This window comes from Nipponia nippon, unplaced genomic scaffold (assembly GCF_047370975.1).
Source record: "Nipponia nippon isolate SJK-2023a ecotype South Korea unplaced genomic scaffold, ASM4737097v1 scaffold_7, whole genome shotgun sequence".
Classification (NCBI taxonomy): Eukaryota; Metazoa; Chordata; class Aves; order Pelecaniformes; family Threskiornithidae; genus Nipponia; species Nipponia nippon.
The window spans coordinates 54,197,838-54,211,113 of NW_028262391.1; the positions used below are offsets into that span (position 1 = coordinate 54,197,838).

At 46.3% G+C, this 13,276-nt stretch overlaps 1 protein-coding gene across 3 annotated transcripts in view; it reads left to right on the plus strand.

Annotated features, from left to right (window-relative positions):
• Positions 1 to 657: 657 nt before the first annotated feature.
• PHLPP2 (PH domain and leucine rich repeat protein phosphatase 2) overlaps positions 658 to 13,276 on the plus strand; it is a 41,427-nt gene continuing 28,808 nt past the window's right edge. The window contains exons 1-3 of one of the 3 annotated variants that reach the window (XM_087740901.1): positions 658 to 876; positions 1,301 to 1,545; positions 10,808 to 10,941. In XM_087740901.1, the coding sequence (XP_087597027.1) occupies positions 730 to 876; positions 1,301 to 1,545; positions 10,808 to 10,941 (526 nt within the window). In that variant the 5' untranslated portion in view covers positions 658 to 729. Of the gene's footprint in view, positions 877 to 1,300; positions 1,546 to 3,092; positions 3,235 to 10,807; positions 10,942 to 13,276 lie in introns of those variants that run through there. The other 2 variants (XM_087740902.1, XM_087740903.1) reach the window with 2 other exon arrangements.

Here is a 13,276-nt window from a genome sequence, read left to right on the forward strand (position 1 = left end):
AGCAAGAAAGAAACACGATGACGACAGGCTAAAGTGTATTAAAGTTTGGAACCATTGGTGATTACGGGGAAGGCGGGAGGCTTTTGGTTTGGTTTTAATGTGCTTGATCCCGTTCAGGCATGAGCAGGGGCTGGCTTAAAGCGTTAATCAGGTTCTGGTGCGCGGCACGGCGACGGCGGCAATTATTAGCAGACAGGGGTTGAGGCTGCCGGAGCTGACGCCGTGCCCCGCGCAGCAGGGGCGGCGGGCGATGCTCGGGTGCTCTGCTGCGGAGCCCCAGCCCGGGGAGGCGATGGCCGCAGAGGCTGCGGAGGTCGGCGAAGGACGTGGTGCGACAGGGCAGCTGTATACAGGTGAGGCGGTTCTTCTTTCCTCACCGGGTGAGTAAGTAGTTTACACCGTACGCTTCGCGGGAAGCAGCTGCGCGACGCGCACTGACGACACGCCGTGAATACCCGCTCCGCCGCGGTGCTGCCTGGCTCCAGCCTCCCGGGACGGCTCCGGCCCGGCCCCGCCCTGAGGGCCGAGGCGGGCGCGATAACGCGGCTCGGCCCCGCTCCCGGGAGCCCTCCCGTGTCGCCGGCCGGCGGGGAGGCCCTGACCCCGCCGCCCCGGGGCGAGCGGCCGCCGGGCGGCGGAAGCCCGCGCGCTTCCGGGGCGGGGCCTGCGCGGAGCTGGGGCGGGGCCGCCGCCGCCGCCGCCGCCCGGGGTCTCGGTGTCCGGCCGGCGATGGGGGAGGCCGGGCCGGGGCCGGGGCCGGGGCCGGGGCCCAGGGAGACGCCGGAGCCCGAGGAGGAGGAGGCGGCGGCGGCGGCGGCGCCGGGCGGCGCGCGGGGGTGCCGGGCCGGGCCTCGCGGCGGCATCCGGGTGCTGAAGGTGAGGAGGGGAGCGGGGCCCGCGGCGCGGTGGGGGCGAGTCGTCGCCGCCGGGCCGCCGCGGCAGCTCGGCGCTGCGCCTGGGGCGCTGCCCGCCTCGACCTTGGCGGGACGGCCGGGCCGGGCCGGGGTCTTTCCGTGCCCGCGTCCGAGCGGGGCGGCCCGGCCGTCTGTCCGGCCCGGCCGTCTGTCGGGCCCGGCGCGGCCGGTGCCCCCGGGGCTCCCGCCGGCTCATGGCGAGCAGTCCCGAGGCGGCGCCGGCGGCGCGGGAGCCCCCAGCCGAGCCGAGCGGCCTGTGCAGAGGGGCGCGGCGGCGGGGCCGGGGGGCCCGGTCGGCTGCGGCCCGCGGGGGAGGATGGCGGGCGGGCAGCCGCGGACTCGACTCGGAGGCAGCCGCTGACGCCGGGGTTTGCGCTGCCTTGCAGAGAAACGTGAAGCGCAACGGGAGCAGGAGCTGTTTGAACAGGAGCCGGTTTGGTTCCCGGGAGAGGGACTGGCTGAAGGCGGACGCCGGGCGAGGCTGCGTCTATGTTTATGGAAGAGATTCTGCAGCTGCTGCGTCTTCAGACTTGCGCTTGGTCCTCTGCACGGTGGACACCCCGGCGTCTGAGATATGCGATGGAGAAGGGAGGAAGAACCTCTTTTTGCAACTTCACGGAGACCTGGTGAGGTGAGGGCTGAGAAAGGATAAATCTGCCTGCGAAGCACTTGCTGCGGTCTCGCGGGGCCCCCTTCGCTCTGTGCCCACCGACGGTAGCAGGGCAGGTGTGAAACGGACCGGGGCGGTAGGCAGCAGCCGGATACCGCCTCGAGTAACGCCGTTCATCCCAATGAAGTAGTGGTGCGCCTTTTACGCATCTCTTAGTTAAGCCATAGGTGTGTTGGCTGGGAGGATTCGGCTGGTGCTCCAACCAGAAACGTGTCCTCGTTTTGTAGGTAGAGGCTGCTGTTCCCGTACTCCTTTATTACGTTCTCTGTTACGGACGTTTTAGCGTCCAGAAAACTTAAGCCATTTAAGAAGCTGTAAACAGTTATTCTGAGTCAGTGAAACATGTAAGGTACTGTCACGGTTATGTCACGTAATATTTATGTGTTAGTAATTTTTTTGCTAAGAAGAGCTGCCAGGTTAATAATTAAAGGTAGACAGAAAGATAGTGTAGTAAGGGTTATATAAAGAAGGTTGAAGTATCAGATTATACATTTTATGCCTGCCGTCGATTTAGGCTGAAAATAGACAGCTCAGGGTTTAATGTGCATGAACTTTATGCTGTGGATGTATTATGGACTGCTCGAGGTTTACAAGCTGCCATTAGGTTTGTTAGGATTTAGACTTTGCTTTGATTCTTCTGGACTTAAGACTCAGTTATGAAGTTGCCACTCCTGTTATCAGGGGGAAAAAAAATTGCTGGGGACTCCTTGCTTGAAGGCTAAGCAGTAGAGACAACGCACGCTGAACAGGACTCGTAGCTGGTTTTTTGATAGTGAAACGAAAGTCATAAGTTGCATGTGTCCGAATTTTAAAAACGTGGCATGTGTTTGATCAGGGAGAGGGAGGGAGTGCTCGTGGCAAGAGATGCAGAGAATAGGATGTGGTTAAAACTGGCTGTTGAAAAAAGTTGTTTAGACCTGTTTGCCTTGCCCAGCCTGGGTTATCGGAGCCAGGGACAGGTTAGTTAGAAATACTGTATGAGGATCGATGGACACTCGGATGAATCGAGGCAGCTGAAAATCTCCATTCGTTGCTTGAAGAATTTATAAGGCGATTGGCTTGGTTTGGACCCTAACAGTGTGCAGGTTTCCCAGCATTTAGAAAGAAGAGCAGACCCTTTACTGCAGATCCTGAAAAAGACTAGGTAAAGCTTGTGGACGTGTTCAGAGAGGAACGTTTTGAATTTTTTTTTAGCTCTTGAAATGGCTTTTGTGTTTGAATTCTTTTAAATATCTGTCTCTCTTCTCGTGCTAGGTAGCCGTGCCTGTCTCTGATTTGTGGCAGGCTTTGTGCTGGATTAGCAAATTGGTCCTGCTACCAGTGTTTTGGAAGCCAGTACTGAGTTGTAAACGTTTACTTCCCGCTCTTGTTGCCTCTTGGTGCCTCTGGCACTTTGTCAAGCTTTGTCTTAGATTTCAGAGGGGATCTTGATTGATTACAGCGTGTCTGTTCCTTGTAACTCAGAATGTATTTGCCACAGAAGAGATCCCCGAATGACTTCCCACGGGGGTGCTCTCAGCAGAGGCGTGGGAGTTACCAGTATTGCTTCAGCACTGCCTGTCCGTGACGGGAAGCAGGCCTGAGCGGTACCTGCTTGCTTGTCCCCAGGAAGGTGACAGAACGCGCAAGATACCCCCGTGCCCTGTTGAGGTAATTCCTCCCTTGAACAAAGGTTGCTGATGACTTTAATATGATGCGTTTGCGAATACAAATTACTCTGTTCAGCATCTGATCACGTTTTGCCATAGGTACATTTGTCTCCCAAACAACTTCTGAATTCTTCACCCTTTTAATATCAGTAGGTGACTTTCTTTCAGAAGCTGGGTATGGCAAAGATTGATTTGGCACCTGACTCGGAACACTGAAAACTGGACAGTAAATGGAAGAATAACAGAAACCTTTTTTGTGTGTTTGCTTTAAATATTCAGTGGTGTCCTTGTGATCATTCTGCATTTCCCTTTCAAGTCCGTGTACCGGGGAGTCAGTTTCTGTCAGAGCTTTCTTTTCTTCTCCGCAGTGTACCTCAAGGATCTTTAGAGGAGTTCTAGCTAGAAACCTTTCTTATGTTAGCATCCTTTCATATTCAGGAATTATACCTTCTTGCAGAGCGGGGAGGATTAGACAAAAATAGCACGGATACCTTCTTTGGTGTGGACACCCCTCACAACAAAAATTTGAACTACAGAGATCTGAAAACTTGACTGTTGCTTACGAAGAAGAGCCACAGTTGCAGCAGGAGTTGTGGAACTGTTGCTGCTTTTTGCTGGCTTTTCTGTTTCCTTACCCTTTGCACCTTCACTTAACAGAGCTGCTTCTCTGACTACTGGAAGCGTCCAGTACCTGGTACGTGCTACTGATGTGGATATAATGGGCTGTTTGTGTCAAACAGCAGCAGCTGTGACAGCCAGGGTGTTCTCCATGTGCGCTAGCATTCAGTGTGTATTGCACTGGCTACAAGATGAATTTCTACATTTCTAATGTGATCGCATGCCAGTTTGGGTTTCACACTGCATTGCTTTCTCTCAAAGGGAAAGCATATTTTTCTACCTCAAGCTTTAACTATTGCCTCTGGAACCTGTCAGCCTTGATCGTGTTAGTAAAGAAATCCCATATAGAAACTGCTGTTCCAGGTACTGGTTTTGGCTTTCCCTTTCCTGCCCTGTGCTAGATTTTGTTAGTGAATCACATGGCTCTCGACAAGAACTTGGACCAGTGATCCCTTCAGCCAGGTCTCCAGAACGTCTCCAAAGGCATTCGGTGAATTGCTCCCTTCCCTGGTTTGAATATGGTCTGCTAATGAGCTGGTTTGTTCGTGGCTTTATTTACAACGCCTGGTGCTGAACCCGTGAGTGGTGTTAGCTGACCGCCTGGACCTGCGCTGGTGTTTCCTGGGCCACAGACCCAGCGTACGGCTCGTGCCAGAAGAGTAGCTCGGACGCGGGCTGGGAGTCGCACACCCTTCCCACTGGGTCTTCACACTTGCAATGTGTAACACCAAGCCATGCCTCACCGGCAGAGTGGTCAGTCATTGCTGCCTCCGTACATGTGGCTTTTTAGGTGTAGATTTTTCTGTCAACTCAGACTCTTTTGCCAGGTAGTGAACTTGGAACAACTTCTGGCATTTTGCAGACAACTTGAAGAATTCAGAAGGCTTAACTTTTGGCAAGGCTTTTGTCTTCCAGCTGGTGGCAAGCAAGCCTAGATGGTGCAATAGTAGAGACTACTCTCTTGGTTGGTTTTCAGATAAGAAGGTACTATGGCAAGAGAGACACATTTGTTAGGGGATTAGGCTTGAATAGATATTACTGCCAATGTTCCTGTTGTACATGGCTTTTTTAGAAAAGAAACAAAACTGAGGGCATTGTGTTTGATACCTGCAAGAAGCATATCAGTTTGATTTATGTGAACGAGAAAGAAAATTAAGGGGTTTTCAAATTAGTATTTTGAAACCCTGCAGTAGTAATTCTTGCTGAAGTGAAAGATGAGAAGAATGAAAATAATTTAAAAAATTAGATCTCATCTCCAGAAGAGGCAAGTACGGTGGGATAGAGTATCCAGCTTTTTCAGGAGGGTAAACCACAGTACTGTACCTCAGAGAGTATTGAGCAACCTGTCAAACTCTGGTTTAATTTGTGTCATATGAAAAGTGCTTATCCCTTTACTGTATTAAGGTTCTTCCTGAATTCTGATGCGCAAGAAGTAATTGTTCAGTGCGTACTGGGAAAACCAAATTGTAATGTTTGAACGTTTGGGGTTTTTTTTCCCCAGGAAATCTAGATGCAGACTACTTGAAGTGTTCTTTTTGTGAGTGACATTCAAACGTTTATGGCTCCTGAGCCATGGGTCACATACTGGAAAAGCTGTTTTCTGGCAAGCATAAGGCTTTAATAGCAGACGGATCGGAATCTAGGGGTAGTCAAAAGAAACTTGGGCAAGGTGTTTTGAGATCCAGTCAAATCTCTCATATTCTTCTTGGATTCTGCACTGAAGGGTGTAGAATACATCAGGGTTTACTGCGTTGGAAGTCAGCATTGTTCAGTGCAATCTATTATTTATTCCAGTTTCTAGTAGCTTGCCTGTTATAGGAGATGGATACGCAGGTTTGTCATTTCCAAGATTACCTCAGAAAGCTCTTTTGAAAGTTTGGTGTCATGTTCAGTGCGACCTGTAGCAAAAAAAAAAAAGGAAGTGATAATGTGAACCTCGGTTCCAGATTTATAGAAGTCCTTGGCTCTAAGCTTCTAGATCTCGACAGAAGGTCCTAAAAAAGACTGAGAGCCTGCATTTGAACTGAAGAAGTCTCTGCAAAGAGAGAAGCATTGATGGCATTATGCTCTTGAACCAACCTCTTGTCCCATGTCCATCTTGCAAAGCAGGGAAAGAAAAAGCATTTTATAAATCAGCTTTTCATGCTGACTGTACAGGGAGCTCTATCTTAGCTGGACTAGGATCTTTTTCCAGGAGTTCCAAGAAGATGAGCAGTGTCGGAGTGATTGGTGGTGGTGCAGGTTATCAGCACAGTTTGAATTTCCGTTCTCGACTGCTGTTTTCTTTTTTTTCTTTTTTGTTTGTTTGTTTTGGAAGCTATTTTCCATTTTATTTTGGAAAACATGGGATCTGGTCCTTGCTTATAGGCTCTCCAAATTATTTCAGAAGACTTCTCATCTCATTGAAGATATAAAGTGGATGGCATCATCAAGAGTGAAGTCATCCCAATTACAGAGGCAAGTTACACTTTTTGTGGTACTGAGTCAAACTTGGATTCTGCTTCTAAGACACATGAAATGGTACCAGGTAACTTCCATGTGGTCTTGACGTTAAAATTTGATGCAACTAAACCTGGACAGGTAGAGAGGAACTTCATGAAGTTCAACAAAGTGAAAAGCCAAGTCCTGCACCTGGGGAGGAACAACCGCAGGCATTAGTATACACTGGGGGCTGACTAGCTGGAAAGCAGCTTTGTGGAGAAGGAGCTGGGCATCCTGGTGAGCAACAAGCTGCCCATGAGCCAGCAGTGTGCCCTTGCGGTAAAGGCGGCCAGCAGCAACCTGGGCTGCATTAGGAGGAGTGTTGCCAGCGGGTCCAGGGAGGTGATCCCTCCCCTCTGCTGGCACCGGCGAGGCCGCACCGGGAGTGCTGTGTTCAGTTCTGGGAGTACAAGAGAGACAAGGACTCACTGGAACAGGTCCAGGAAAGAACCACTACGATGTTTAAGAGACTTGAGGCATTTTTCGTCTGAGAGAGCTGGGACTGTTCAGCCTAGAGAAGAGAAGGCTTGGGAATCTTATCAATGTGTATAAATACCTGATGGAAAAAGATGAAGATGATGGAGCCAGACGTTTTTCAGTGGTGCCCAGTGACTGGACCAGAGGCGATGGGGACAAACGGAAACACAGGGGGTTCCCTCTGAACATCAGGAAACCCTTTTTCACTGTGCGGGTGACGGAGCACTGGCCCAGGTTGCCCAGGGAGGTTGTGGAGTCTCCTTTGAGATATTGAAAACCAAACGGGACGAGGTCCTGGACAACCAGCTGTAGGTGGTTGATGATCACTCCAGAGGCTTGTTCCAACCACATTGAATCGGTGATAAAAAAGATTAAAAAAAAAAAAAACTTTACAAATCTGATTTCTCTTTTACTAGTGTTAATGGATGGACTGACTTTGGAAAAAAGCATGTATTTAAAGTCTTAAATACTTGCATTACTGTTTTGTATGATTTAACGCCGTACTTGCCATGGAGATTAAACTCGCTTTCTAGTCAGTGTAACGGGATAGAAATATCTGTACTGCATTGGTGGCAAGTTGAACAGTAGTAATCATCTGAGCTCAGTGATTTGGCGTTACGTGGATTCTGAGCATTTGCTAAATTTGTTGTGTAAAGTTTATGTGAATTTGGCTTTCACAAATTTTTTTTCTTCAAAAAAGGCATTACAAATAATTGGGAACATGGCAGAAACTATCTCTCTGTCATGCATGTGTGTCATAGCATCTGATTTGGATACCAGAAGAGAATAGTTAGGCCTGGGGAGGGCGGGAAGGAGAGGGATTGTGCTTTCTGCTGAAATTTATCTGAATTTGCATTAAACTACACTGGCTAGCTCTTTATTTCCTTTTGTTTACTGGTTTAAAGAAGGGGTGGAAAGAAAAGGCAGTTTTCCAAATGTTTTTTCTATTTAAAAAAAGCATCACCACAAAAAAACGCAACAAACCAGCAGTAGCAGCAGCAGCAATGGCATGCATTGCTGACAGTCACCTGATTACATCTTGAACTTTAAATTGATGCATGGATATTATTCTCCTGTATGACCTTTGAGGATACTTACAGTACATATCAAATTGCTATTTCTGATGTTGCTTTTAGTCATATTGGAAGCTTCACAAAATTAGGATAACTCCTAAAAATCAACTAAAAGTTATGACTGGTGACGGACATTGGTATGAATAAACAATGCTTTCTACTGGTTAAGGCAGCTGATATTTCATAAACTAAAATTTAAATCCTACTAGTCTAATCCAGGAAGGAATAAGAACAGATTTCCAAGCAAACCAGCTCTATCAGGGTGTGATCCTTTGGGCGGATTTGAAGATACAGGTCAAGGTTTTCCTCCTTTATCTGTTAAATAAAGCCTGTTTATGGGTTGAAATTTGCCAATAACTTTCTGATTATATTTAGGGCTGACTAGAGTCTGCAAGGCCGACATCAGTTTATTAGTCAGTAGAAACTCCAAGAGACAATTTCTGAGGTGAGAGGAAGGGGGTTATTTCATATACAGCCTTCTGGCTAGCAAGTTGATGTATTTCCATGTTAAACAAAAGGGAGGGGAGCAAAGTTGCCCTAATCAGGCTTAGCAAACGTGGAGTGGTAAGAACTGGTTTTCTGGATCAGCTGCGTATCAACTACATTGTCTTTTCGGGCTAGAAACTTTGTTGTTTTGGGCCATAACTTTGAGAGTAATCCTGTTTCTGATCCAGAGGTCCTATGTGTGAAGTGAAAGAGTTGCAGCGTACATGCTCGAAATACCTAAGGTCATTTTACTTCTTGAGGTGTGTCCTGTTGACTACAAAGGAAGTCTGGATGACTAGGTACTTGTAAATGGTGCATGATTTGTGAAATCAGTCCTGCCTTAATTATGAGATGGCATTTGTAAAGCTGTCAGTAATAGTGGAACTACTATAGTATAATCATCAAAAAGAATCAGAAATATTTTTGTTCTTCAGTTGAGAAGAAGCAGAAAGGTTTGGTAAATACAGTAATAAAATATTTCACGTTAAGACATGCAGTATAAATGATGTATGCGAGTCAACAAAGTTTAGTAGAAAACAGGTCTTACCGAACAAACTTGATCTTGATGCTTTGAAATGTCGAGCTTGGTCGCCAAAGGCATTAGTAATTTCTTGCAGTGTGTGATGTTGGATGGGGCTCTGAGCAACCTGATCTGGTTGAAGATGTCCCTGCTCGTTGCAGGAGAGTTGGGCTAGATGGCCTTTAAAGGTCCCTTCCAACCCAAACCATTCTGTGATTCTACGTTCTGACGTCGTCGGTAGAAAAGCAACGCGCAAACCAGTAAAACTCATTGGCTGATAACTTACAGAAGCATTTTTTTTGGATGAGGGGTTAGTGCATGTCTGAATGAAGAAAGGTAAATTTGCACTGTTCAGTTGCTCTGTTAATAATCTGCGGCTAAAAGAAAGGTAACAACGCGGGAAGGCATAGATGGAGGGAGTGATGAGTACTGAGAGGTCAGTGCAACAGGTTGATCTAGATAGTTTAGCATGCAGTATTCTCTGGAAAACACTGCTTCTCAATATCGTTGAATATATTTATGTAAAACCCAAGTGTACTAAGTACTAAGGAGGAGAGGAAGGAGGCTATAACTTGCAAAAAGTGCAATTCAGGAGGATTCGTGGATCGAAGGGATATGAGTGAATGTGCCAAATAGTCGAGAGCAGGTTTGATCTAGGAGTATAAATACTGTTGAGTAGAACCAAGAAGTCTCTGTATGTTTTTTTTTTGTAGTCAGTGCACAGATTCAGCAAATAGTTGTGGTGCTAGCGCTTACAGCATGTTGATAAGCTAAAAAAAAAAAAGTGGTAAAAATGATTTTGAGTCAAAGTAGACCCACCCTACTGCAAGAAAATTTTAAAAGCACATTGAGCCTCATCTTGAAAAGGAAGTTTGAAATGGTTAGTCTCATGATTTATAAACACCTGTTTAAAGAACAGGCAGCAAGTTGAGGTCCAGTGACCGTAATCTGAAGCTAGGCACTTTTAGATTAAAAATGAGGATTTTTAATGGTGGATAATGAGTGGACCAGTGGAACAATTTATTTTAACTCCCATCTTACGTTTTCAGTGCTTAATCTTTTAAACTAAGGGTTTGTTTGTTTGTTTGTTTTTCCTAAAGTAAAACGTCTAATTTAGCAAGAAACTCTGTTATTTTTATTGCAGAAAATAACAACTCAGTGTCTCTGGAAGAAGTGAGATGAGAGGATCAGAAAACATCTGTTCTGAATATACTAAACCTGATGTTTCTTTCTTTTGTAACTTTCTCTTATTGCTGTTTATTCAAGTTTATTATTATTTTATTATTCATTTATTCTCTTATTGCCATTTTTTCAAGTTAGCCACTGAATCTTTCCTATGATTTGTTGTAGTTCTAAAAACGTCTTTTCTTTAAATGTACTGTTTGAGTTAATTTGCCAAAGCATGAGAATCTTGCACTGATGAGAGCCAAACAGAATGGGAAATTTCTTTTTTCGTTCTTTTTAGAAGTCATTTTTCAGGAGGATTCTCATACGCTTTGCTCCCAGCTGCATTTGGAAGAGAAATTTAAGTAGAGTTCTTTTATATCTTTCAGTCATTATACGTAGGTTTTTTTAATTCTTTGGTGTCTGCTTTTTGTGCAGTATTTCTGGTTTTGTGTCTTGTCATTGTTTCCTCCTGATGCTCCTTAAATCACGGAATGGAAAAGATCACCGTGGATTGTATGGCTTATGCCTATTGCTTTTCCTCTCCGTTTCCTTTCTGCAATGTAATTCTCCAAGTGCTACAGTTCTTAAGTGCTGCTTGACAAGCAGGAGGCACAGACCCCAGGGATGCGTGCTTGCCAGGCCTTTTCAGAGGAGCAGAACAACCAGTATGTCAGTATTCCTTACGCTTTAGCTGCAATGAGGCTTGTTTAATCTTTTTTTGCTTTCTCAAACTTTCTTGTATGTTTTGACAGGAGGCTGGAGCCCACAGAAAAACCCCTTCAGATTGTGTATGACTACTTGGCTGGGTTGGGTTTTGATGATCCTGTCAGAATGCAGGAAGAGGCAGCAAACTCTGATCTCAGCTGCATGATTCGCTTTTACAGTGGTAAGAAATGTGTGTGTGCAGACTGTTGCTGTTCCTATAGCTTTAACTATGAGGTGGAACTCAGCTGAAGCCCAACTCGTTGACCTATTGGGTTTATAGATGGCTCAATCAAACACCCAAAGTACCAGTAAACATTTCTTAAAATAATGAGTTTTCAAGATAAATAGGAAAAAACCCCACGATTCTGTAGTTCTCTTGATCCTATCTATGGCTTGAGAAAAGATAGCTTCACAGGAAGACAAAAGATTGCTCTGTTGTCTTTAGTTTCCAATGTTACAGCAAATGCTTTAGAACTCCTAATGGGATCAGAAACATAGTGCAGTTCAGCCTAGATATGGCTGAAGATTGTATTTCTAAAAGGTGTATGGATATGGGCAAGGAAGGTCCTGGTCAAATATCTCCACAGCCTGTAAATAGAGAGTGAAAGTGCCAGCTGGTTATTAATAATGCAGGCTGCCATTGGAAACCCAGTGCATTTCATTGCAGAAGTGAGACTTCTGAGTGGCCTAGTGCACCAGTTTGGGCAGGATACCACGTGCATAAGGAGCAGCAGAATGCTAGTCGTAGGCCCGTTGGCGCACGGTGCTAGCAGTCAGCAAAGGAATTCACTGAAGTGAAGAGGAAATGCAGAAGAAATAAGGGGGAGGAAAGCTGATAATGAAATTGTTACATTACTGCTAAATACTTCACCTGAGTATTTTTTGCATTTAATAAAAAAATTAAAGTGCTTTTAATGGAAAATTGTTCTTGCGTAGTGGAGCTGGGTAGTCTGACTAAGCTGCTAGCCATCATTTGTTTATTCAATGTCAAAAAATAGAATCATAAGAATTCAGCTTCTCCACCCCTTTATGTGAGACAAACCTCTTCTGTCTGGGAGCTGTGTGCAGAACAGGCAAAACAGTGTAGAAGTATAATGGAGATGAAAAGAAGTATGACATGCGTACAGTCTGACTTATGGGGCAAGGAGTAGGGAGTCAGAAGTTACTTCAGCTGGAAGGAGGAGAGGCATCAAGCATAGGGCTGTACAGAACTTTTGAGGAAAAAATGAGCAATTCAGCTTGGGTATGTCAAGCAGGAACTGCTGAGGATTCAGGAACAGTGACTCAATTTCATGGAGGCAAGTAGGTAGAAAATGGAATTGAGTAGCTTTAGTCAGCGTGGGAGCGTAGTCCTGCTTAGAAAGAGGCTGTGAAGGAAGAAGTATGAGGATTGAAGAGTGTTTGGGAGACCTATTTTAAGAAAGTAAAAGCAAATGCTGACAAAGTGGTTCTTAAAGGTAGGGGAGGAATTAGAGGGAATGCTATGGAGGATTATGTGATAATTTTGCAAAGCCTGCAGCTGAGAACATAAGGGACAAAGTAATGCATTTTAGCCAGAGAAACATTACTTAGAATCATAGAATCACAGAATGGTTTGCGTTGGAAGGGGCCTTTAACGATCACCTAGTCCAACCTCCCTGCCATGGGCAGAGACACCTTCCACTAGACCAGGTTGCTCAAAGCCCCGTCCAGCCTGGCCTTGAACACTTCCAGGGATGGGGCATCCACAGCTTCTCTGGGCAACCTGTGCCAGTGCCTCACCACACTCACAGTGAAGAGTTTCTTCCTTCTATCTAGTTTAAATCTGCCCTCTTTCAGTTTAAAGCCATTTGCCCCTTGTCCTGTCACTGCAGGCCTTGTAAAAAGTCTCTCTGTTCCTTTCTTAGAAGCCCCCTTTATATATTGAAAGGCCGCAAGGAGGTCTTCCCGCCCGAAGCCTTCTCTTCTCCAGGCTGAACAACCCCAGCTCTCTCTCAGCCTGTCCTCATAGGAGAGGTGCTCCAGGCACCTGACCATTTCCATGGCCCTCCTCTGGACCCGCTGGAGTGCTGAGAGCAGCCTTCATAATTCTTTCACTTCTTGGGGATGTCTCTTGGATTTCTCTGCTCTCTTCCCACATTCTGTCTGCCTTTCTCCTGTGATACATTGGGTCTGTTTCTTTCCCTGGCGCGTAGTTGTAGCAGGTTGTAGCGAGGCAGGGGTCGGTCTCTTCTCCTGAGTAACAAGTTGCACCAGGGGAGGTTTAGGTTGGACATTAGGAAAAACTTCTTCCCTGAAAGGGCTGTCAGGCCCTGGCCCAGGCTGCCCAGGGCAGGGGCTGAGTCCCCATCCCTGGAGGGATTTAAAAGACAGGTAGATGTAGTGCTTAGGGACATGGTTTAGTGGTGGACTTGGCAGTGCTGGTTAACAGTTGGACTTGATGATCTTAAAGGTCTTTTCCAACTTAAAGGATTCTATGATTCTATGATAGTGAGGACTTATGCCCAGTTGGGGTGATAGAAATACAAGTGGATTAA